Source organism: Scyliorhinus canicula, chromosome 15 (genome assembly GCF_902713615.1).
Source record: "Scyliorhinus canicula chromosome 15, sScyCan1.1, whole genome shotgun sequence".
NCBI classification, from domain to species: domain Eukaryota; kingdom Metazoa; phylum Chordata; class Chondrichthyes; order Carcharhiniformes; family Scyliorhinidae; genus Scyliorhinus; species Scyliorhinus canicula.
This window is the reverse complement of record NC_052160.1, coordinates 83,891,695-83,918,504: the sequence shown is the minus strand read 5'-3', so window position 1 is coordinate 83,918,504 and position 26,810 is coordinate 83,891,695. Positions and strand designations below refer to the sequence as shown.

General features: G+C 47.6%; 1 protein-coding gene across 2 annotated transcripts; it reads right to left on the bottom strand.

Annotated features, from left to right (window-relative positions):
- Window positions 1-9,445: 9,445 nt before the first annotated feature.
- srsf3b (serine and arginine rich splicing factor 3b) lies at window positions 9,446-21,333 on the bottom strand. 2 transcript variants are annotated; one of them, XM_038819362.1, is made up of 6 exons: window positions 21,233-21,333; window positions 19,307-19,514; window positions 16,842-16,976; window positions 12,045-12,086; window positions 11,353-11,439; window positions 9,446-10,699 (listed from the first exon to the last, which is right to left on the bottom strand). In XM_038819362.1, the coding sequence occupies exons 2-6, from the start codon at window positions 19,510-19,512 to the stop codon at window positions 10,672-10,674; spliced, it is 498 nt and encodes a 165-aa protein (XP_038675290.1). In that variant the 5' UTR covers window positions 19,513-19,514; window positions 21,233-21,333; the 3' UTR covers window positions 9,446-10,671. The 2 variants fall into 2 exon arrangements, with proteins under 2 accessions (XP_038675290.1, XP_038675289.1); XM_038819361.1 differs by lacking the exon at window positions 21,233-21,333 and adding an exon at window positions 20,978-21,207.
- Window positions 21,334-26,810: the final 5,477 nt, after the last annotated feature.

Here is a 26,810-nt window from a genome sequence, read left to right as displayed (position 1 = left end):
GAATCCTGTGGTGAGTAACTCACCTCCTGGCTCTCCATAGCCTGTCCACCAATTATGAGGCACAAGTCAGGAGTGTGATGGAATAATCACCCCGCGTTGGTTCTCCATGCTCAATAAGCCGAGTGCCCGCCAAGTCCCGCCGGGATGTGGGGATGATCTTGGCAAGATGTTCATCTTCATCGATGACGTGTTGAAGGCTGCGAAGAAGATGTCGTAGTTTCTCCGCTGCGGGGAAGTATTGGACGACGAAGGGTACTCTGTCCAGCGCCGGCCCTAGGGTTGCTGGCGCCCCGGGCAAGCTGAACTTCGGCGCCCTTGGGAGGGGGGGGCGAGGGGGGGGGCGAGGGGGGGGCGGGGCGGGGGGGGGGGGACCCGAGGGGGGGGGGCGCGGACCCGAGGGGGGGGGGCGGGGGGGCGGACCCGAGGGGGGTGGGGGCGGACCGAGGGGGGGGGCGGACCGAGCGGGGGGGGCGCCCTGGGGGAGGGCGGCCACCACGCATGCGCTGGTTGGCACCTGCCCAACTGCGCATGCGCGGGACCCGAGTCTCTGGCGCCCCCTAGCACATGGCGCCCCGGGCGACTGCCCGAGTTGCCGGTGCCTTGAGCCGGCCCTGACTCTGTCGGTTGTGTCCCGTGTTTGTCTTCTGAGAGACAGAGGTCGGGATGGTGTGGAGCAGCCAGAAAAGGCTGAGGGAGGACCTCAAGAACCGCTCCAGGGGGCAGAATCTGCAGATTGTGGGGATGCCCGAAGGCACTGAAGGTGCGGAGGCTGACAAGTATGTGGTGAGCATGTTAGAGAAGATGATGGGGGAGGGGGCCTTTGATCAGCCTCTCGATGTGGATCGAGCACATAGGTGTTGAGGAGGAGGCAACAGGTGGTGGAGCAGCCGAAGGTGATGATGGTGAGGTTGCATCAATTCTTGGATAAGGAGAGAATCCTGAGATGGACGAGGGTGACCAAGAAGTGTACCCAGGAGGGGATGAGCTGCGGATTTACAAGGATCTGGCTGCAGAGTTGGTCAAGTGGAGGGCCGGGTATTACCGGATAAAGGTCACCCTCTACAAGAAGGGGGTGAAATTTGGTGTTTTGGGCCCGTCCGCTTGTGAGTGACGCACCAAAAGCAAGAATTTTATTTTGACTCGCCAGAGGAGGCGATGGACCTAATGAGGGACCATGGACTGGGAAGAGTGTGAGGACAATAAACTTTGGAGAGGAGTTCTATGTAAATTGTGGAGCACAATGGGTGGGTAGATTGGGACAGAGTATGACAAGGGAGAGGTATGGTGAGTGTACCTTCTGTTTTACTTTGCTGGTGCTTGTGGGGGGGGGGGGGGGGGGGGGGGGATGGTGGAATGGGTAGTCAGGGGCCCTGGTCGAAGGCTACCATGCAAGCTGGGTGGACTAGTGAAAGGGAGTGAAGTGGGGGGATTGTCAGGAGGAACTTGAGGAGTTTGAAAGCAGACGTTGCGTTTTTTACATGAGATGCCCCGGAAGCTGGGGGATCAGACGAGACTGAGGAAGAGGCAGGTGTTCCACTCAGGACTGGACATGAAGACGAAGGGTTGGTGCTGCTGGTGAATAAGAAAGTGGTGTTTGAGCCGGGTATCATTGTGGCTGATCCAGGGGGTCAGTATGTGATAAGCTGGAGGGGATGCCGGTAGTCCTGGTGAATGTTTATGACCAAATTGGGTGATGTGGACTTTATGAGGCGGATGTTAGGGATGATCGTGGACCTGGGCACGCACCGGCTTATGAGGGCGGGTGGCGGATGGGTGGGGGCGCGGGGATTTTGTAACACGGTTCTGGATCCGGGGATGGACTGGTCGAGTCCAAAGTTGTCAAAGATGTCAGTGGTGGATAGGGAGCTGAGGGCGTTCATGGATCGAATGGTGGGAGCGGACCCCCTAAATGTTTGGGAGGCCAAATGCGAAGGATTTTTTGTAGTTTTCGTATGTGCACCGGGTGTACTCATGGATCAATTTCTTTGTGATGGACAAGGCACTGCTGGCGGGGGTGGCCGACTCAGAGAATCCTGTTATCATGGTTTCTGACCACACACTATACTTGGTGGATTTGCGGGTGGCACAGCCGCAGTAGAGGTTGGGTGAGGGGTTGGTGGTGGACGTGGTGTGAGAGAGTGAGGGCCACCATCCAAGGTTACATGGAGCGGAATGACATTGGGGAGGTCACGGCCTCCACACTGTGGGAGGTATTTAAGGCGGTAGTGAGGGGCAGATGTTTGTTATTCCGGGTGCATAGGGAGAGGGTAGAGAGGGGAGAGCAAGGCTAGTAGATTATATTTTGAGAGTGGATCGGAAGTATTCGGTGGCACCAGAGGAGAGGTTGTTAAAGGAGAGACAAAGGCTCCAGATGGAGTTTGGGTTAGTGTCCACGAGGAAGGCTGTGGGGCAATTGTGGAAGGACAGGGGGGCAGTGTACGAGTACGGAGAAAAGGCGAATAGGATACTGGCCCACCAGTTAAAGAAGCAGGCAGCGGCGAGGGAGATTGGTAGGTGAGGGACTAGGTGGTGTCGGACCCAGAAGGGATGAATGGGGTGTTTGAGGCCTTCCACAGAAGGCCGTACGAGTCAGAGTTTCCACCTGGGGAGCAGGGGATGAGGCGGTTCCTGGATGGGTTGTAGTTCCCCAGGGTGTGTCATGTGAGAGTATCTTTAAGAAATGGGTGCGTGTATAAATATCTGTAGTGAGAGTACCTTTAAGAAATGGGTGTTTGTTACTGCAGTGATGTCAGAGAGTGGGTGGAGCTGGACCATCTGTCAGCTTTTTACTTTCGCTTTAGGCTTTTTGCTGCAGGGTGGGTTTGGTTTCATTTTAGTTTTGGAGAAGCTGAAATCACAGCAGGATGTGTATGAATCTCTGCAAGCTTATGAATGTTCATTTGGGGCTTTCAAAGTGGTAACTGCTTTCAGTAGTGAATTTAAACCTGATGTGCTTCTGTTAAGAGGTGTTTATTAAGTCTTACAGATGTTAAAAGGAAAGTCAGGATTACTTAGTGTTGTATTCTTTGAGGGTTGTATTTGAATTAATGGTTGCTAAGATGTTCACTGTATGGTTTAAAAAGGTTACCTTCATTCATAGAATAAACATTGTTTTGCTTCAAAAAATACTTTTCCATTTCTGCTGTACCACACCTGTAGTGTGGGCCGTGTGCTCCCCATACCACAATCTATTAAAAGTTGTGGGTCAGGTGAACTCCATGATGCACTTTGGGGTTCTCTAAACCCTGGCCCACAACAGGTGGAGGAGGAGAGATGAGGGTACAGGGATTGGGAGCCCAATCGGGCTGAGGGAAGTGATGGACGGCGGTGGGACAATACAGGCAAGGAAGGCCCCAGGGCTGGGCGGATTCCCAGTGGAGTTTTACAATAGGTTAGGTGCGGAATTGGGGCACTGTTGGTGAGATTGTACAATAAGGGTATGGGTAAGGGGGAACTCCCCCCGACATTGTTGCAGGTGTCCATTTCACTGAATTTAAAGAAAGCTAAGGACCCGGAGCAGTGGTTTCAGATACCTGCAGGTGAGGGATTTTGCGAGGAGAGAGCTGCAGTCCTTCCCGGGGCTGCCACCTCTCCGGTGTTGCAGGACAAGCTGTTGTTGGAGGATGATACTGGGGAGGGGAAGAATGTCGGGAATGTACAGTGAGTTGATGGAGATAGAGGGAGCTCTGGTGGAGGAGATCAAGCATAAATGGGAGCAGTTGGGTTGGGAGGTGCGATCGGGAACATGGAAATAAGCCCCGAGGGTGAACGTACGAGATTAAGCCTCATCCAGTGTACGGTGGTGCGTGGGGCCCACATGACGGTTGCGAGGATGAGCCTTTTTTTGGAGGGGTGGAGGATGGTGCCCAGGGGGGGCCCACGAATCATATCCACATGTTCTGGGCATGTCCGAGGTTGAGAGGGCTCTGCCAGGGGATCTCAGATGTGATGTCTAAGGTGCTGGTTGTGGGGGAGGAAGTTGCGATGTCATTTAGAAAAAATAAATTTAGAGTACCCAATTCATTTTTTCCAATTCAGGGGCAATTTAGCCCCTTAATCCACCTACCCTGTACATCTTTGGGTCGTGGGGGCGAAACCCACGCAGACACGGGGAGAATGTGCTAACTCCACACGGACGGTGTCCCAGAGCCAGGATTGAACCTGGGACCTCAGCGCCCGTGAGAGAGCAGTGCTAACTATTGCCCCACCTTGCTGCCCATGAAGTGGCGATCTAATAATAATCTTTATTGTCACAAGTAGGCTTACATTAACATTGCAATGAAGTTACTGTGAAAAGCCCCTAGTCGCCACAGACCGGCACCTGTTCGGGTACACAGAGGGAGAATTCAGAATGTTCCATTCACCGAACTTTCGGAGCTTGCGGGAGTAAACCGGAGCACCCGGAAGAAACCCATAGACACAGGGAGAACGTGCAGACTCCACAGAGACAGTGACCCAAGCCAGGAATCGAACCTGGGACCCTGGAGCTGTAAAGCAACCATGCTACCCACTGTGCTACCGTATTTGGCATGTCGGAAGATCTGGGAGTTTCGGTGGGGAGAGAGGCCGATGTATTGGCCTTTGCCTTCTTGTGCTGGTGGGACTCAGAGCCACCGAAGGCAGGAGTATGGGTAAATGTTCTGGCAGTATTCCTGCATTTGGAGGTCAGATTCACCTTGCAGGTTCGGAGGAGGGGTTCACCTGGAGGTGGAAACCCTTCATTGATTTCTTCAAGGTGAATTGAGGGGTCAGTGGTGTGGGGGCTGGGGGGGGGGGAAAGATAAAGGGTGAAGGATTCGGAAGGCAGGGTGTGTTGAGGTGTGGGTATCAGGGGATGGTGGGGACTGTGTTTTCTGTTCAAACAGAAAATAGAAGGGTGTGAAGGCACATGGTGAACAGATGGAAGAAGGCAAAGAAAGATGTGGTTTGAAGTTGGTTATTTGAAAGGCAAGCATATAGAATTGCAAGATTGTAAACAGATGTGACAGAACAGTGTCAGTTTACTTTTAAAATATAGTAACTGTAAAATTAAAAAACAGGGGCTGATCAATTCTGGGGAAAGGGAACTTCTAAAAGATGGTAGAAAACAATAGAGGGCAAAATCAAAGGGGGAAAACAGATTTAAAAACACATTGAAGACTGTGTGGTGGCTGTGAGATCTCAAAAGGAGAGTGCGGATGAAGCCAAATCTGGAAAAAAGGTTTGCCGTCACCCTCAAAACGATAGAGTAGCAGGGCATTGTGTGGTAACGTTACTAAATTTTATAGATCAGAAAAGTTATAAGGACTGTTGCCATCAAAAAAGGTTTTAGCTTAGGTTAAGGCAGGAGCGGTTTGGAAATGTTTTTAAAAACTACCATGTCAAGATGTTTTTGTGCTTTAAGTGTAATCTTTTTTCTTTATTTTAATACATTAACGTTATTGGTGTAATGGTTAGCACTCTGGATTTTGAATCCAGCAATCTGAGTGGGGTGAAAATGGCTAGCACTGCTGCCTCAACGCCAAGGACCCAGATTCTATTCCAGCTTTGGGTGACTATCTAAAGTTTACACCTTCTCCCAGTGTCTGCGTGAGTTTCCTCCGGATGCTCCGGTTTCCCCTCACAGTCCAAAGATGTGCAAGTTAGGTGGATTGGCCATGATAAAATTGTCCCTTAGCGTCCAGGGATGTACAGGTTAGGTACAGTTACGGGGATAGATCAAGCCTTGGTAGGGTGCTCTTTCAGAGGGTTAGTGCAGTGGATGGGGCAAATGGTCTCCTTCTACACTAGAGATTCTATGATTCTAATATAAAATCATCACAGTTAGTATGAGTATTTAAGAAAACCTCATTGCACAAATTGGAAAACCATTCTGCCAGCTGTTTAAAGTTTCCCGTTGGAATTTAGAAAGTCTGCCACTTACCATCTGCTATGCCACAACTTTTAAAACTCGGTTTGAAAGTTAATTAGAACACTGGTCCCAGTGTGTAGACAGCCTTCACTTTCCCCTGTACTGGTGTCCCAAAAACCAGAACCCACTTCGCTCACATCAGTCTTTGAGTCACATTTATCTCTCTGATCTTATGCCAATTTGTACATGGCTCAAGTAACAATCAACATCGTTGTTTGTCAGTGCCTCCCTATTTTCATACAAAGGCCTTTTTTAATCAGGTGAATAGGGTGATTTCTGGTTTTTCTGTGGGTGGGTAAAACCCTGCGAGTCAAGAAAGTGCTATTGGAGCTGTGGGGGGGGGGGGGGGGGGGGTGTGTGTGTGTGTGTGTGTGTGCTGGTGCCATTGAACTTTAGCAATTACTGCTGGGCGGCAAGTATAGCCATCATCAGGAAGTGGGTAGTGGGGGAGGGGGTGGTGTGGGAGCGAGTGGAGGCAGCATCATGTAAGGGCACATGTTTGGGGGCATTGGTAATAGTTTATCTGCCATTCTCACCAGCCCGGTACTCCACAAGCCTGGTGGTGGTCGTGGCGCCCCCGAGTCTGGGGGGAGTGGCGGAAGCATATGGGAGTGGAGGGAGCATCGGTGTGGGCTCCAATTTATGGTAATCACCGGTTTGTCCCAGGGAGGCTAGGTAGAGGGTTTCGGGGTGGCAGAGAGCAGGGATTGAGAGGCTGGGGAAATCTATTTATTGATGGGAGCATTCCATGTTTAGAGGATTTGGAGGAGTTTGAATTGCCGGGAGGGAATGGGTTTCGGTATCTGCAGATAAGGGATTTTGTGCGAAGGCAAGTCTCGACCTTTCCGCTTCTACTGCCACAGGGGATACAGGACAAGGTAGTTTCTAAAACAGGGGTGGGATGGGGAAGGTTTCGGATCTCTATAAAGAACTCATGGAGTGTGAGGAAACTTAGATAGGTGAACTAAAGTATAAATGGGAAGATGAGTTGGGAGGGGAGGTAGAGGCGGGTCTGTGAGAGGATGCTCTGAGCAGGGTCAACATGTCACCATGTGCCAAGCTCAGCCTGATAATTCAAGGTGGTTCACCAGACACACATGACAGTGGCTGGATAAGCAAGCTTTTTGGGATAGTGGACAAGTGTGTGAGGTTTACTGGCCCACCTGCACACCATGTCCATGTTTTGGGCATGCCCGAAGCGTCAGGGATATTAGCCGGGGTTTGCAGATGTCATGTCCACGGTACTAAAAACAAAGGTGGCACCAAGTCCAGTCTAGAGGTGGCGATTTTCGGAGTGTCAGAAGATCCAGGAGTTGAGAGAGGCTGGCGTTTTGGGCTTTGCCTCCTTGGTAGCCCGGACACGGATATTGCTAACGTGGAGGGACTCAAAGTCCCCCAAATCAGGGTTTTGGGTTAGTGACATGGCTGGGTTTCTCAGACTTGAGAAAATTAAGTTTGCCCTGGGAAGATCAACGTTAGGGTTCGTCCGGAGGTGACAGCCATTTATTGACTTCCTCAGAAAACTAAACGGTCAGCAGATTCAATAGGGGGGGGGGGGGTAAGTTAGGTTATCTTGTGTTTAGACTAGGTGTGGACAATGAGATGGAGGGGATGTGTTATGCACTGAACTAGTATAAATTTGTATTGTTCATTGTTACATAATCATAAATGCCTTAATAAAATAAACTCAGAGGTGCTGCGTAATTGGTACCTAGCTCTTCATACTGACCATGCAGAAACTCTTTCCTTTTCTTGCCTATAACTACATGGAGTACTAGATTTCCACTTCAATGGTTTCCTGCACCATGGTGATATGACCAATCAGCTCACCCACCCAGCAGGCCTCACTTTCATGCACAGGCTGCAAGCACCTCAAACTTGTTGGGACAATTACACAGCGAGTCTCCTTCATTGCTGTCTGCTCAATCACTGTCATATCCTCCTGTCCCTCCCAACTTACCAAAACAGATGATCCTATTCGAAGAGGTGTGACTGTCAGCTGGAACCGTGTCTCGGTATTTCTCCCCTCCCTTATGCTGCACAGTGCCTGCAGTTCACTTTCCAGATCGATAATCCTGATCTGGAATTTGCTCTTTCAGACTGGTTTGCCCTCTTATCGCCAAGCTCCCACATTCCAAGCTGCAACTTAATACCTAGCCTGGCATTGTTAATGTTATTTAGTTAATTTAATTATTTTAACTTGTAAGAATTCTTACATAATTTACTGTAAATTATACCATATAGTACAAAGTTATTTAATTACACATGTATTTTTAAATTTCATTTGAAGTGAAATTTTAATCCGTGTCCAAAGCTAGTTATTAATACACTGCCCTCAACTCTTTAGCTCCTGTGAAGTTGTTTTTCCCCCAAAGTTTCAACTGAAATGGTCCTAACTCGATTTTAAAATGAAACTCTCAACTCACTCCTCGCTGATTTTAACCAGTGAAGCTCCCACCTCACTGATTTTAAACAAAGCAACAAGCAATTCTATTGTGATGAGGAGACAGGAAACTGGAAATTTTCCAAATGGTGCAGGGTATCAAAAGAACCACGAATGTAGGTGGGAAGAGATTGGGCAAAGGCGTGTGTGTGTGGGGGGGGCAGGGGAAGAAAAGAGAGGAGGAAATAGTCCAAGATGAGAAATAAGGTCAGTGAAGTTCAGTCAATAGGAATAGGCCGAAATGATGGGTCCAACAGGTGGGAAACGTTGGATAGATCACCTGAGCAAATGAGGTCAATGCCAAACTTGATGTTGTGGTGGGGTTGTGTACCAAGGGAGGCAGAAGTAACCATTAATCATTCGACTGTTATACTCCTGCTTCCAGGGTGCTTCAGTACATCACCCCTTTCCATTGTTGTGTAGCTTGCTCAATACAACCCCCCCCCCCCCTCCAGTTATGCTTACTTCCTGTAAACCAGCCAGGTGCGGTGCTCATCCTTTCCCTTGAAGCCAGGTCTCTGATCATGTCACAACCCTAAGTGACAACCTTTAAGTCAAAGCCCAACTTAATGTGACTCGTTTCCCATCTGATCATGGTTTCTGAACAATCCTAATTTGTCTGTCCTTCATTCCTTCACTACTGTTACTGCTGGGTGACACTTGCCTGCTGGATTATGTATGACAGACTGCACACGAGCATAAAACAGCAGAGTGGCAGCATGGGGGCGCAGTGGTTAGCACTCCTGCCTCACGGCGTCGAGGTCCCAGGTCCAATCCCGGCCCTTGGTCACTGTCCGTGTGGAATTTGCACATTCTCACTGTGCTTGCGTGAGTTTCACCCCCACAACCCAAAGATGCGCAGGTAGGTAAATTGCCCATGCTAAATTGCCCCTTAACTGGAAAAGATGAATTGGGTACTCCTAAATTTATTTTTTAAAAACAGCAACAATGAAAAAGGATTTGTGCAGTCACAGCTCATTTAGTTGTGCCAAAGGGTTTCTGGGAGCTAGAACTTACATGAGAACAGGTCTCAGAACTGTAATTTCTGCTGTCATGTGGTCACACCTATAACAAGTGCACTTAACATAAAAATCAAGAAACTGCAGTAGAGGTTGTTGTGTAACCAAAAGTTTATTTTCAAGAAAGTCACAAAAACAGCACACGAATGGTGCAGTATGAAGGCAGGAACAGGATCACAAGGGAGAAAATTGTATTGCTCCAGATTCTCCTCCCCATATCACTAATGGACAAGATACAGTCAGGGCAGGGCAACAAGCCACATAAAATATTTACAATGCATTGAGAAAATTACTCAACATAAAGCATTTCCAGCGTAGGAAATAGCTCACCAATCTCATGGGTGTGAGCACACAACTTAAAGCTAACCAGGTCAAAAGTTCTATCGAGTATACCTGACACCTCTCAGGCTGCAGCCAGTGGCCAATATCTGCGATATTCATGCAGATAAGTTAATAAGCTGGCAGCAAGAAATGGCATTTTCCTAAATGTCTCAATTCAATTCTTCCAATTTCAGGTGAGGAGCTAGCAGGCCACATGGCATTCTCAAAGCCTGCAAGACTCTACTTCCTTATCCTTTAATATTAATGACTACTGAATGTCAGAGCACATTCCTCATATGCACAACAGAATATTACAAACATATTCTAACACGTTCATGACAGAATTATTCCTGTCCCAGCGACATCCCAAAGCACTGCACATAACCGAACCACAAACTAACAAATGCAGGATTTACAAATAGCAAGCCAAAGTTTAGATGTCTGCTTGCGGCCCTTTTAGAAAATACGCGTCAAAAATAACAGTAAATACAAAACAAAAACACTTCAGCACATAACCCCAGATGGCATGGCACAATGCCACAGATGTATTAAAATGCCGACCAGCTTAGAATGGCTATCTGCCAATAACCAAGAAAGAACTAAAACTGCTGTTGGTGAGATTTACTTGGGGTTGAGGGGAGGGAAGGGGGGTAGAGAGGAGAGGTCATTCCCACTAGATCTGCTGGAGATGGGGTAAGCTTTTGGAATCCCAAAACAGATTAGGGTAAGCAATCCGTGGTCTGCCCACAATACAATTCCACCTTTATAAAAAGCTTAACTCTGCCCATAATTCACAGGTTTGACAATTTCTGTTTCTGAAAATCTCATCACTGGTTACATTATAGAATACATGAAAAGAAAGACAATGAACAGCTAAAATAGGGTAAAAAATGCAATGGACTACACGTCTCGAGTCTATTAAACAAATGCAAATCACATTCTTAACAACTCCGACAAGTCTGTACATGGATCTTCACAAAAGCCACTCTGCTTCAGATTTACTTCCTATCGTTTGACCGGGAGCGGCTAAAAAAAAGAGAAATAAGGTTTAGAACACAGCACCCCGAAAAAGATTCCATTGTGTCCTTTGAACACCAAACCAGAGCATCCACTCGACAATATTCTGCATCACATCCTGTGCTCGAGTACCACTGGCTTTCAACAAACATTTATTAAAATTACACTAAGCTATCCCAAGGTGCTGACTATTCTGGGATAGTAATCAGAAGGATGCAATTATCCCAATACAAACCATTAGAATTATGTAATATAATAATTATATTATAATTTACAGCAATTAGGATCCAAAACTGGCTGATTTATCTTGTCCTACCCCATGTCCTGCAGCATTAAGAGCTAACTAGAGCTACGTAAATGGAAACAGAATCACTTTGTGCTGTAAACCCGTAGATAATACACAAGGTGAAAGAACCAACCCTCCTTTACCATAACAGTCGCATTTTAGTTGTATTAATCAGAAATTTTAAACTAGGAAGGTGGTTGTTTAGCGCATTACGCCCACGACAGACAAGGAGCTATCGCGCCTACTCCCCATTTTCCAACTGTCTCTATCGGTTACTGCACTTCTCTCAGTGCATATCTGGAAGTTTTACTGTGATGGCTTTCCCAGACAGCAAATCAAAACGAATCTACTCAAGTTTCACACCATTCAAACTTACCTGCGAGACCTGGAGAAGGAGCGAGATTGCTTGTGGTTCCTCTCCCTGGACAGGGACCTCTCTCTCCTACGATCCCTCGAGAGGGACCTATAGTAAATTAAAGCGTGTTATTAGGTTACTAGATCTACAAAAAACTATTTTGGTAAACATCTTTGTTCTACCCAGTAAAGCATCCAATATGTAAATTGACACACTGATGAAACATAAAGGAGCAGTGCTCCCCCTATTATAAAACACACTCACCACCCCCAAACTGTTGCACTGGAAGTGACCTAACATCCTGGTAACAAGCAATTATGGAATCTATTTTGCCCAAATGATTTAATACGGCAATTGTAGCAAGGATAGAAGCGATATTCCATAAATTACCACCTACTTTTGACAATTCTGTCAAGACCCCCCCCCCCCCCCCCCCCAACAAATTAACACAGAACTTTCCAATTTGAAGTATAATGTGACTTCTTGAGTCAAGAAAAATAAGAGTTTGGAGTAGGAGCCAATGTGCTATGTCAAATCCCAACAGAGGTAGCAATGTATAGGAGAAACATGCAGGATAAAGTGACTAGAACAGCAAAGCAAAAGAGCAAGTGAATAATTATGAAGATTAGAGAAGGACCAATGATAGATGCTTCTTTCCCATCAATCAGCATGGTTCATTTAGTTTTAGACTCCACAAGCAGTGAGATCCGTACCTGCTCCTACTCCTGCTGAAGCTCCTTCGGCGAGGTGGAGATCTACAAGCGAGAAGGGAGATCAGTTAGGAAATGAACTGACTGCCGTCCCTGCACAATGACCGGTACACGTACCAACCTACTGGACCACAGCTGGCCCCAATAATCCCGGCTCACTAGTAAAGGTAATTAAACGCATATGTACCTGAAATTTAACAAACCGCCTGCACAAAAATCTGACAAGATTAAAATTAATCTATGCAACATGATACCTCGATGAAGCTTGAAGATGATTGAACACCATTGCAGGGTTCTCATTACTGGGCATATAACCTGGTGTCTATTAGTGTTGCAGAAATTTAAATAAATTTAATAAAAACTTGTCACAAATAAGCAAATTCACTCGACACAAGAAAATGCAACCAGTTATTTTAAAAAATATAACATTTAAAACATGAAAAGGCTGAATGCAAAGAAAGAGATCTGGGTCAACTATTGTACACAAAAGGAACAAGCAAACCAGTGAGGGGGAGGAAATCCAACTACAAATTTACATTTGGTGAATTAGTAAGTAACAGATCAGCTGGTCTCAGATGCTGGTGGACCCACACAATGAAAAATCCTCTCCCGAAAACCCTGCATTGGTGTAATCAAACCTCAATAATAAGGAATGCTTAAAAGATTCTTGCTACAATGGAATACGTTACCAGCACACAGCGGAACCTACAAATTAGCAGTAGGGATGGACAGTGTTCCATGAGTGTACTGATCAGGGATCAGTAAGCATTCAGGACCTTACGTGTGCTGCCAGTATCTGCAGCAATGCTCCTGGCACTTACTGCCAGCAGAGGCCCTCAAAGAGCTACAGGAAAGCTCAAAAAGACTCATTCACCATTTTAGTTTGGTTGACAGGCTCCCAAATACTTAGAGACAGATGTCCCTGCACTGGTGATTGACCTGCAAGATTTCTATCCGTGCAACTTAAGGTGCAAGAAACAGCTCCTCTTGGCACAGCGTTTAAATGGAGAGGATACATAGCTGCAATACTTAACACACCGTACATACTTAAACCCACATGGAAAAGTGTTCTGTTAACACCGAATTGTTTGGGTTCACTGGCTTTAATTCCAAATTCGATGGGCCACTGCAGTGTCTGCAGACCTGACTTGTCAATCTTCAATAAATTGCACATTAACCTGCTTTACTTAATTGAGGACACAATGTACACAGTTGTGGCTTACTAACACAATGTCAATTTTGACGTCAACAGGCCATTCAGACAATTTCACACAACAGGGCTGCTGAGAATTGAGAAGCCAATACTGGACACCTTCATGAAACAAAATCTACCCACCAACAGCAATATGGAAAGCGTCAAAATTTCACGCATTTTTACACTACTGGTTCCCAGATAAAGATGATTGATAGCATTGTACAGAATTAGCAACAAACCACTGCCTGATTAAGCCACTACTGTGCACCATCCTCATAGTGGAAAAAATCCAGGGCTGAGTTTTAAAGGGAGAAAAGGCAATTAGGACGTCAATATCACCAAGATGGCTACTGCTGGACAGCTGACACCACATGGCCACTGTGTTCAATGCGGCTCAGGCACCACTTTTGGTTATTGGACAGCCAGGTGCCCAATTGAGATTTTTTCCACCATGCAGTATTTTATCTGCACCGACGACTATCCATTTCAGTTAGCCTACAATTTCTAGAACACACCAATCCCAACTACACTTCCATCACCAGGGCCAGGCCAGCTCTCAAGGGAACTTGCTTTTTAACTTTTTGTAAAAGATCAATTGGAGCCTCAAGTGAATCAAGGTTGCATTGTGCACCATTTAGCTTACGGTCAACTAAAAAAAATAGGATTGCTATGGTTGGCCAAACTAAGGAACAAAGATCAGATATTTGATATAGCAATGAGAGCTAGGTGATGTTATTAAATCTTAAAATGCTGCACCGATTCTCAACTCTTCCCTCAATTTCACAGCACCGACAAATGACACGTCCCTTCAGAGTTACTCTGGCCCAATTTAAGACGTTTTTGCACTTGGGTCTGAAAACAGGTGACTAGTGTCACACCGACGTACAATTGCATAGTTGAACAAAGCACATTACACTATAAAGATTTCATATATTTCAGAGCCCAAGTACAAAATTCTTGTTACCACTATACACAAGATTTTTTTTAAAACAAAAGTTAAATTTAGTCCTTATACAGCCAGCCCCTAACAGAACACTGTAGTCTCTTTACCTTGTCAAAAGCTTACTCCATTATACCAGCAGTAGACTATTGTATAAAGCAGGAAAAACTTACTAGTCTTTTGGTTTTCAACAAGCTAGAAATGGAGAGGTGAGGCTGCCGGACTGACGGCCAGGTAGAATTTGCTGAAAAGGTTTGCCAGATGCGTGGTATTTGGTTGGCAGAGGGGGGTGTAGTGGTTTTTTTCCTGCTTTTTATTTAGTCGAAGGCTGCTGAGACAAATGCTGAGTGTTCGGCTGCTGTTGTGGAGACAACGAGTAAAGTAAACAGCTGATTGACCAGAAATGTGTGGGCAGTTGAGGCAGCCGCTGCCGATTGGTCATGGTTGGAGAAGAGGCTGAGAAACAGCATGCTTGGGAACCAAAGGGCGGTGGTGCAACCTGACGACTGGACATGCCTTGGTCATGTGATACCGACACCAGCCAAGCTGATTGGGGCGCGCTGGTCACATGACGCTGAAAGGGCTAGTTGACTGGCTAATGTAGATTCGAAGGGTGGTGAGAAGAGGCATGATGGTGACTCTGCAAGGGGGTTCATTTTTATTAATATATAAATAAATGGATAAAAATGCATCTTTAAAAAATAAATAGTGCAACACACAAGCCATCAGTAAAACCAATCTTGATTAAATCGTTTAGCCATTAGTGATGAGTGACAATGCAAAACAGCAATATCTAACCATACAAACACTTTGCATCAATCTTATTGCAACTGGCCAGAATGCAGCAACATGCTATGCAATTTATAAATCTACTAATTAGGGGTTCCTTCTGAATATAAATAAGAAATAAGTGCCACTAACCTGCACAGTGCTCCTCCTTGTGAAAGCAGAATTCTTACCCCACCAGGGGATGAGATGCGTCAACATTGCTATGATTGGATGTCAAGAATCCAGTTGCAACCCCAAAATGAAGGCGTTTGCCTGTGTTATGGCATTGAGCTTAAACAGGCAACTTCCAGCCATGGGTTGTTAATGACAGACAGGTCCACTTACTTTACTGCCAGCAAACTTCCACACTATGGAAGGTCTGCCCTTCCAGTGTCAATTTCAAAGTTAACAAAACTAGCACAGAAGGAACCCCAGGTTGGGAGCACAATAAGCCCCAATGTACCTTCACAAGGCAACAGTGCACCCCAGAAATAATTTCAACTTATCACCCTCTGCATAAGCTTTCAGGCTGCTCTAGTAAGCGTAGCAAACCAGTGGTTCAGATAAAGTCTGGACGCTGTTACTCAACTGAGAGAATTTAAGCTATTAACATCTTGTGCTACAGAAAAGTTTGAAATTGCAATTTGAAAATATTTCGGAAATCTTTATCTTAACCTCTGGTAACCCAAAGACCACACTTCCCAGCATTCCCTAATAGGAAACTCATTTTTTGAAAAACAATTTGGATTTAACTTTCTCCTCAGATTTTCCAACTTTTTTCGGGTAAAGGGAATGCCGGTGCAGCAATAGTACAAAAAAATCGATTCTGGAGGTACAGAAATGGTCGGCATGTTCATTCATTTTACATGCTAAATGAGGGTAGATTATTTCACAATGTGCAAATGAAGCACGTGAACTGGCTGATAAATCAGATTGAGGAGTAGATTATGATAATTGAAGATGGTAATTAAATTCTTTACCACGAGAGTCCAGCAGCTCTTCAAATGTTAATTATGATTTAGAAAAGGCTGTGAGTGAAACTATTTCCATTTTCAAAGCATGGTCTCAATTTAATACCCCAACTGACCAATTCTGATCTCCTTGCAAGCAATGCTTTAGTACCAAAGCTCAAAATAATTTGACACTGTAAAATGAATAAGCAAAAGTTAAAGCTATTAGACCAGCAGTGCCAGAGCAGAAATGGCGATAGCCTTACCACAACACACGAGCGGATGGCCACTTCATTTACACGTGGTGCGTTTCCAGCTTTGAGGATGAATCACAAAGTCTACTGGGCCTGGCAACGAGGGATGTCATGGTGCCCTCCTCATACAAAAGTACAACCTAAGCTGATCGTGTGGGCAACTCAATGGGAGGCCTTTTATTCAAACGGCCACCACTGGAAAGTTGGCTTTACTATTGGGTGTTGCTTTTAAGTCAAAGCTATCAATAGCCACGTTTGCAGTTACTACTGTTAACAGCAACAGCATTTATAGCCATGAGAAGTCCTTGCTGAGATTAATCGCCACGTGGACAATTCCATATATGCGGAGCAGCTTGGATACCAGGTATTCAACTGGCATCACAAGGAAGCAGTCCTTATCCACGTGATAATGTGCCTTTTAAATAGGTATCTTCATGACATCCCTGGTGACAACCCACAAACTTGAGAATCATGTTGAGTCCTTCCCTATATACATACACGTTAAAATGCAACTGAACACATCAGGAAAGTTCAGGCTGTTGTTCAAAACTATGTCGCCCATCACTAGTAGCTGTTACATCAAGCAAACAGCTCAAATACATGAATTATACAGATGGAAAAGAATTCCAATAATTATAAAAATGAATTTTTGCATGCAAAGCTACATCAAAAGGCAAAGTCTTCTGGTGTTACCTGCGCCGGACCGGAGGGCTTCTGCGGCGATAATCCTCACGAGAACGCCTGGGCCACGTTGGAGGCGGGCCACGGTTACGAATGCGTCTCTCTCCATTGGACAGTTCTACACGAACACGGCAGCCACAAAGACTCCTGAAAAATCAATACAATCAAACACTTCACAGCAACCCATCCTGCAAGCACAAAACCACTGGTAATTACCGTACTTTTTGTAGTTGCTTCATGTTATTAAACCCATTGGCAACCTCAACGTTCATCAGCTATCCAAGGCTCTCTGAATTAATGGTCAAAGAGTTTACCAAATCTCAATTCAAGAAAACTTTAAGTAGCGTTAGGTAACTATAATTTTTACAAGAAAAAAAATGTGCGCAAACATGATGAGATTTATTGGTAGCGTGGCAGGATATGAAAAATCCCCCTTTATCCATCAAAATATAGCAAGGACACCACCTTAGAAGATATCATAGCTTCAAAAGGATCGTGAACTAAAATTCCTGGTCTATGTGACACATAATTCCTGGTCTAGTAAATTTATTTAGAACATAGAACAGTACAGCACAGAACAGGCCCTTCGGCCCTCAATGTTGTGCCAAGCCATGATCACCCCACTCAAACCCACGTATCCACCCTATACCCGTAACCCAACAACCCCCCCTCAACCTTACTTTTATTAGGACACTACGGGAAATTTAGCATGGCCAATCCACCTAACCCGCACATCTTTGGACTGTGGGAGGAAACCGGAGCACCCGGAGGAAACCCACGCACACAGGGGGAGGACGTGCAGACTCCACACAGACAGTGACCCAGCCGGGAATCGAACCTGGGGCCCTGGAGCTGTGAAGCATTTATGCTAACCACCATGCTACCCTACTGCCCAACATCCATGGTCACTCATATGGGCAGTTCAAGTTCCATGGACAACACCCAAGTTCAAAACGAAGTAGCAGGTACTTCTGTGATGGCAGAGAATATTGAGGTTATGTTGAATGCTATAAGATGCAATGAATTGTTACATTATCAGGTATATATACACGAGACCGGTTTGCTCAAAGAAATACTGATTGAATCCCAATACATTTGATATGGTATACAAGGTCAACCACCTGTAATTTTGAATAAACGTAGTTGTGCAAGAAAAGGTCCCATCCATTCAAATGATTGAAACACAAGATTAATGGAACCAGGTTTTGAATCAACTGACTCATGAAACTGAAATTCATGGTATAGGCCTGAATGACTGTTAAACAAGGCAAATACAGCAACTATATTGCAAACACGGTGGCAGTTATCCATAAACACTTACATCCAGAGTGTTATAATAGGTTTACTAGGTGTTATTTTACAACCAAACTCAAATTCTCAAAGTAGATATAGGAATTGAAGCATGGCTCAATGTACAAGTCACATAGCAATGTGTGGTCAGATTAACAGTGACAAAGTCTTCACAAGGCATCGACTGTTTTTTTGGGGGGGGGGGGGGGGGGGGGTTTAAGTGGTAATGTCACTGTTCTAGTAAACCCGAAACCCAGAATAATGGTCTGTGGACTTGGGTTCAAATCCTGCCAGATGGTGAAATTTGAATTCAATAAAAAAAATCTGAATTACAAGGCTAATGACCAGTAAATCTGTCATCCATGGCCTACATGTGACTAGACCAACAGCAATGTGGTTGGATCTTAAGTGCCCCAATGAGCAATAAATGCTGGCAGCCTGCGATGCCTACTTCCCAAGAACAAATAAAGAAAAGTAATATTTTAAATGGCTCTGGGTTGATTTGTCCTGTATGGTTCTCAAATCCAAATAATTAAGATAAATGCTACTTTTTGGACAGCTTAATGAAATGTTCTAATGCTTTACTTAAGTCAGTTAAACTGCAAAATGTTACTGGTGATGAGTGGGAAAAATAGAGGCTGGAACAAGGAAAACATTATGTATAAATATCGAAAGTTGTATCATTTAAAGAGCAGCACAGTGCTGCCGCCTCACGGCACCGAGGTCCAGGTTCAATCCCAGCCCTGGATCACTGTCAGTGTGGAGTTTGTACATTCTCCCTGTTTGCGTGGGTTTCACCCCCACAACTCAAAGATGAATTGGCCACGCTAAATTGCCCCTTAATTGGAAAAAATGAACTGGGTACTCTAAATTTATTTTTTAACGTATCATTTAATACACAGCTTTAACCTCGTCACCGTAATCAGTCCTTGCTATCATGTTGCAGTATATTATCTGAGAAGTAGCTCAAAGTTGCAGTCACACAAAATGGACACTTGGTCATTGCTGTTGGTTGCTATCTCATTCTGGCCATTAGATGGAGTATTTCCTAGAAGCCAAACATTACAGAAATCTCCATTGACAGTAAACATGGCAGTGACCTTTACTGCTGCCCGACTCTTTCACAGGATAAGTATAAAAGCTGCAAATAGCTTGATAGGTGAAGCCAACATTGGAGACATAATTACCTTCCATCGAGCTCTCTGACTGCATCCGAAGCATCACGTGGATCTTCAAACTCAACAAAGGCAAACCCAGGTGGGTTACGGGCAACCCACACACTGCGTAGTGGGCCATAATATCCAAATGATCTCTCCAATTCTGTCTTGTTCCCATTGTTTCCAAGGTTTCCAACATATACCTTGCAATCTAAAGGACATGAACCATGATTCATGGCTGGAACATGGGATATGAGAAGTTAATGTACAACTTTTGGGCTCATTTCAGATAATAATCTTCATTTCAGATAACAGAATTGCCGCCAAGTGTCAATCCTGGAGATATTCCAGACAAACTACAGAATACAGTAATGTAATACATCAAAAATAGGTAGCAGAATGAGCAATACTAAATAATTCAGGAATTAATTTGGAATTGTCTGACAACACAAAGTATTGAGACAGAGGACATCAAAGGGCATCCTGTTCTAATCCTGACGCATTCGGAGATATTGAGCAACGCAGAAAATGTTGTATCTAGTCGCAACATTTAGCAAGTTGGTATGAAGTGTCCTACAGTTTAGTTCTGTCCATTGCACTACTTAGCCATTTAAAATCACAGAAAGGGTTTTATGAAAGCAGTACAACAGTTACTATCCCACAGGAGGAATGCTGAAACCACTACAAACCAAGTAATTCCAGACCAGTATCTGTGGAAATGATCGTAAAACTCTCCAAAGCAAAGCTTTGGCAGTTGGAATGCACAAACAGACCATGAGTTTCAAAAACTCTTGTGCACAAAGCCCCGGGCCTCCTAACTGAACCTACAGGTTAGACGGTTGAAGGCAAATCTGTTCAAAATAGTGTAACAGCGGGCAGACAAAGGCGAACAGATTGTGGATACAAAGGCTGGTGGGACCAGCCTTTACTAAGAAAGCCCCAAACTGGAGATAACATGTGTCATCACATAACTCAATTTAGGCTCTCACCAGAACAGAATTTAGCCAAGGTGACAAAAGGCTCGACATGAATGCCAAGATGTTTCGTCTTGAGGCTTTCCAGAACAAGGAAACAATAAGGGGCCTCCGATTTAAGAAATTAATGGGGGAATTTAGTCTCAGATGGGGATTAATCTTTCGAATTCTGTTTGCCATGGAGCAGTGGAGGCTGGCTGGGTCATGGAATATATTCTGGGATGAGCTGGAGAGGTTTCTGATGACAAAGAGTCAGGGTTTGTGAATCCTCTTCCGCGCGGTCTTATGTTCTTCACCTTTTCGTCTCTGCTCTCTCCATTGATTAAACTGGGAAATGAGGTGAGGTTATTAAATGTTGGAGCAGGATAGAGGAGCCGATTGGTCACCGTGAGCTTACTGGCATCGCAAACCTTGGCAAACATCCCAGCTATTCAGGGCTCGTGGGGCAAAGTCTTTCTTCGGCTCTGATGCGATTCAGAGAGACAAAGGCCGGGGTCTAACCGCATGGCGACGGCCCCGGGCAGGCTCCCCCACAGACCGGGGATTCAAGCTCTCCCCCGCCTTTGTTCTCGCTCAGCCCGGAGAAAATGGCTGCCAGAGCGCCGCGCCCCACCCGATCTCCGTCCCCACCACCCGGCTGTGCCGCACTCGCTCTCCCCATTCCCACCACCCAAAAAAAAAACACCGAGCCCGGGAGTCGCTGAGGGAAACTGGGGCAGTGGCTCACCGCCAGGAATCGTCGCTTCAGCCGGTGAACGAGGTCCCGGCTCCCGCGGCCTATCCTCCACCCCCATCGGCTTTACCCCCTTCCCCGCACTACATCCCGGTTGGGGCGGGTTTCCCGCACTGTTTTCCGGTTGGGGTGGGTTTCCCGCACCGTCTTCCGGTTGGGGTGGGTTTCCCGCACCGTCTCCCGGTTGGGGCGGGTTTCCCGCTCTGTTCTGTCCTCCCCCTCCCCGGGGTCGGGCGGGTTTCCCGGTACCTGCTCGCTCTCTCTGGCTCTTTCTAACCGGCTCCGTGTCTCGCGCTCAAACAAAATGGCCGCCGCCTCGCGCCACAACCGACCGAAATAGCCGTAGTCACGTGAGGCGCGGCCCCGCCCCCACCTAGCTCACCATATGATTGGCCGAGCGCGCCCATTCATTCCAGTCCCCAAACCAGCTGAGCATTCCCAACCCCTCTCAGCATTCCCCAAATCCCCTTCGTCTTGCTAATTCCCCATAGCATTCCTGACCGCTCTCAGCATTGCTAATTCACCTCAGCATTCCCCAACCCCTTTCAGCATTCCCAACCCCTCTCAGCATTGCTAATTCCCCTCAGCATTCCCAACCCCTCTCAGCATTCCCCAAACCCTTCTCAGCATTCCTAACCCCTCTCAGCATTCCCCAAATCCCCTCAGCATTGCTAATTTCCCTCAGCATTCCCAACTACCCTCAGCATTCCCCACATCACCTCAGCATTCCCAAATCCCCTCAGCATTCCCCACACCACCTCAGCATTCCCAAACCCTCTCAGCATTCCCCAAACCACCTCAGCATTCCCCAAACCACCTCAGCATTCCCCATACCACCTCAGCATTGCTAATTCCCCATAGCATTCCTCAAACCAGTTTAGCATTCTCAACCCCTGTCAGGATTCCCCAAATCAATTCAGCATTCCCAACCGCTCTCAGCATTGCTAATTCACCTCAGCATTCCCCAAACCAGTTTAGCATTCTCAACCCCGTCAGGATTCCCCAAATCAATTCAGCATTCCCAACCGCTCTCAGCATTGCTAATTCACCTCAGCATTCCCCAAACCAGTTTAGCATTCTCAACCCCGTCAGGATTCCCCAAATCAATTCAGCATTCCCAACCGCTCTCAGCATTGCTAATTCCCCTCAGCATTCCCAACCCGTCTCAGCATTCCCCAAACCCCTCTCAGCATTCCTAACCCCTCTCAGCATTCCCCAAATCCCCTCTCAGCATTCTCCAAATCCCCTCAGCATTCCCAACTACCCTCAGCATTCCCAACATCACCTCAGCATTCCCCACACCACCTCAGCATTCCCAACCCCTCTCAGCATTCCCCACACCACCTCAGCATTGCTAATTCCCCATAGCATTCCCCAAACCAGTTTAGCATTCTCAACCCGTCAGGATTCCCCAAATCAATTCAGCATTCCCAACCGCTCTCAGCATTGCTAATTCACCTCAGCATTCCCCAACCCCTTTCAGCATTCCCCAACCCCTTTCAGCATTCCCAGCCCCTCTCAGCATTGCTAATTCACCTCAGCATACCCAACCCGTCTCAGCATTCCCCAAACCCTTCTCAGCATTCCTAATCCCTCTCAGCATGCCCCAAATCCCCTCTCAGCATTCCCCAAATCCCCTCTCAGCATTCTTCAAATCCCCTCAGCATTGCTAACTCCCCACAGCATTCCCTTCAGCATTCCCCACACCACCTCATCATTCCCAATTCCCTCAGCATCCCCAACCCCCCTCAGCATTCCTAACCCCCTCAGAACTCCCCAATCCCTCTCAGCATTCTCACCCCCTCAGCATTTACGAATTTCCAGGATTTCCCAACCCCCCCAGCATTCCCATTCCCGTCAGCATTCCCCAAACCACCACAGCATTCCCAACCCCTCTCAGAATTCCCAAGTCCTCCAAACAGCTCTGGAATAAACCAGAGGCTCCACGCTAAATTGTCCCTCAGTGTCCAAAAGGTTAGGTGGGGTTACTGGGTTAGGGTGGAGGCGTGGGGTGCTCTTTCCAAGGGCTGGTGCAGACTCGATGGGCTGAATGGCCTCCTTTTGCACTGTAAATTCTATGATAAATACCGGTGGGGGGGGGGGGGGGGTTGGGTTGGGGTTGGGGGGGGGGGGTTGGGTTGGGGTTGGGGGGGGGTGGGTTGGGGTTGGGGGGGGGTTGGGGTTGGGGGGGGGGTTGGGGTTGGGGGGGTTGGGGTTGGGGGGGGGTTGGGGGTTGGGGGTTGGGGGGAGATTGGGGGGGGGTGGGGGTGGGGGGGGGTGGTGATGGAGAAACGGGCCGCGGGGCTGAGGTGACCCTTTATGGGACCGGGGTGGTGCCCAGGCAGGGGTCACCAATGCGGTGGTCTGCAAGGTAGCCATCTTGCTGCACACCCCACTGAAATGAAATGAAAATCACTTATTGTCACAAGTAGGCTTCAAATGAAGTTACTGTTAAAAGCCCCCCGAGTCGCCACATTCCGGCGCTTGTCCGGGGAGGCTGGTATGGGAATTGAACCGTGCTGCTGGCCTACCTTGGTCTGCTTTAAAAGCTAGCTATTTAGCCCTGTGCTAAACCAGCCCAATCCTGGCATCTGGTTCTGCAGAGTGACACCAGCCATATGGGGGGTGCCCCCATCCCCCCACCCCAGCCCCCACCCTTCACCAAACCACCCCCCCCACACCACCCTCCGCCATACCACCAACACCCAACCACGCGGCAACTGCCGGCGGCGCATCACGCGGCTCACAGTGCACCAGGCATCATCCATGGAGCGTTCCACTGGCAACGGTAGCACCAGCCGTGGTACCCCTGGAGCTGCTCAAGGAGGAGGAAGCTGCAGCAGCGGAGCATGCAACAGTGGAGCCTGCCCCAGAGGAACGGGAGGCAGCTGCCCAGGATGGAGGGCTGGCCACCCAACAGGCCGAGGATGAGGAGGTGGAAAGGAGACAGCATATGAGACCTCGCGTGTACCGGCCCGCCTGTTGTTCAAGGACCTGCTGGACCGGGCATGCCATTGGACACTCGGCTGAGCAGGGAGAAAGTGTGATATCTGCCAGATCATGACACACATGGCACCGTTGGGGAATGGTGGAGGACGGGCGGCACGGTGGTGCAGTGGTTAGCACTGCTGCCTACAGCACTGAGGACTCAGGTGCGATCCCAGCTCTGGGTCACTGCCTGTGTTTAGTTTGCACATTCTCCCCATGTTTGCGTGGGTCTCACCCCCACAACTCAAAGATGTGCAGGATAGGTGTATTGGCCACACTAAATTGCCCCTTAATTGGAAAAATTAATAATTGATTACTCTAAATTTATGAAAAAAAAGGGAAAGGGGGAGGACAGTCGCCCTGAACCTTTATGCCACAGGGTCCTACCAGGTGCCGAGTGGGGACCTGTCAGGTGTCTCACAGAACTTGGTGCACAGGTTCATCCGTGTCATCACGGAGGCCCTGTACACTCGGTCGGCACAATACCTCCATTTCAATGTGGACCGAGCCACAGATGCCCAGGCAGTGGGGTTTGCCGCCAAAACCGACATGCCCCAGGTCCAGGGGGTGATTGACGGGATGCATGTCCCCCTATGAGCTCCTTCAGATGACAGGCCGCTCTACACAAACCAAAAAGGGTTCAATTCGATGAATGTGCGACTGATATGTGGCCATCAGATGTGCATCATGCACGTCTGCGTCTGATAATCGGGCAGTGTGCATGACGCCTTCATCCTGACATACTTGGCGATTCCTGACATGTTCACAACCCCCCCCCCCGCCCCCGCGGCCCCCCACCCCCCCCCCCCCCCCCCCCGGTTCAGGGGCTGGCTTCAAGGCGACAGGGGTTATCCACAGTGGTTGTTGTTGTGTTTGGTCCCTTGTACTTTATGATGAACTCACCAAACACTTTGAACTGTCCAACCAAGATCCATTTATCACCAAAGAGAAAATGCTGGAAAATCTCAGCAGGTCTGGCAGCATCTGTAGGGAGAGAAAAGAGTTAACGTTTCGAGGTCAGATGACCCTTTGTCAAGATCCTTTTATTGTGTCGTGTGTGGTAGGATGACAATCTGATACAGAGCATGTTATCACGGAGTCTTGCTACTCCTCTAGAACTTACACCTTCTGCTGACCTGCTACATGTACGTCATAATACCCTTTATCTCATGTTCTGTAGATGGCCGGATGAGCCTCTCTTTATATACGGGTCCCAAGTCACATGGCCGCATGGTGTGTCTGTACCGCTAGTTGGAGGTCTCACACCATCCAACTATGATGTGGCCTATAGGCATATCACCACATCACCCTTCCTCACAAAACATTAATATAACATTCTTTTTACAGGCAACATTACACATTACATATTATACAGATATGGCATATCACTGATACAGTGAGCAAGTTTTACAAAAAGTGTCCATTTGCATTTTGTGCAGAAATCAATGTTTCAATTCAGTGTCTACTTCTTCAGAGTCTGGCTCACTTGCCGGCTTCTTGCTTGTCTTATGCTTTGTCTTGTGTTGTTGAAAGGCCTTTGTCCAAGACAGCCATATCTGCGTCACTTTCGTTTTCTGGCACATTGTTGCTTGTTAACTGCAAGTGCTTTCGATACTGGTTGGCTGGCGGGATGCAGTGGTTCTGCCAGCCTTTTCTTCCTTTTCTTTTTCCTTTACTGGACAAGGTGAAGTGCCCTAATGTGTCTCTTGGTTGTCTTCTTTGTCGTGACCTCTTTTGCGGCGCTGGTCGTTGTTATGTGATGAGGTGTCCGAAGTGGTTTAGGCATCTCTTCATCTCTTGTCTTATGCTTTGCCCGGTGTCGTTAAAGCCCTTTGTTCAAGACCTTCAGCATATCACCACAATTTTGGCTAATGACGCCTATTCTGACGGCACAGACCATCGTCAAGACCCGCTACAATAACGCCCATGCAGTGACCAGGGGTGTGATCAAGCGATGCTTTGGCATCCTGAAGATGTGGTTCGGATGTCTGGACCGCTCTGGAGGGGCCCTCCAGTATGATGCTGAGAGGGTCGTCCAGATCGTGTTGGCTTGCTGCGTCCTCCACAACATCGCGCAGCAGAGGGGTAATGTGCTGCAGGAGGGGGATGAACGGCAAGCCTCGTCTGATGAGAAGGATGTGGAGGAGGGCATTGGGCCCAGGCAGGCACAGGAGGCCGCACGATGTGCACAAGACGCTCTGATCTCACCTCCAGGTTCACCAACTAGTGGGGGGGGGGGGGGGGGGGGGGGGGGGGGGGGTGGGGGGGGAGAACAGGTGCATGGACACCGCATCCCAACCCAACCACCTTGGCCACCTTACTGCCTGCAACCTCCTCCACGGTACATACCTGCCACACTATGGGATGCGGGCCAAGAGTTGGCAGTAACATCTGGTCTGGTCTATGAAATGACGGATGATGTCAGTCCGCTCAGCGATGAGCTCTGGTGCTCTGCATCGTATGTCAACATCTGACTCCTACCCACGGTAGCACTTTCCACTGTCCACTTGGGTGATCCCAGCATGTGAGCTGGTCATTCCATCACATGGTGTCATCGGATCCCTGGGGTGGCGGTGGTGGGGACAGTCAGGGGTGGGTGGGGGGAGGCAGGGAGTCCATCCCACCCACAACGCCTGTGCATTCCACCCCCCCCCCCCCCCACCCACCCCCACACAGCCTCTCTGGGGAGCCCAGACCAGCCCACCACTCACACCCATTAGACAGAGCACCAGGCATGCTGTAACAGTGTTCACAGGTGTTTAATGTGCACAAATATTTACAGATATGTGCCTTAGCCCCGATAACTAAGCTGTTCCCTGCACCCATGCTAACCTAACTG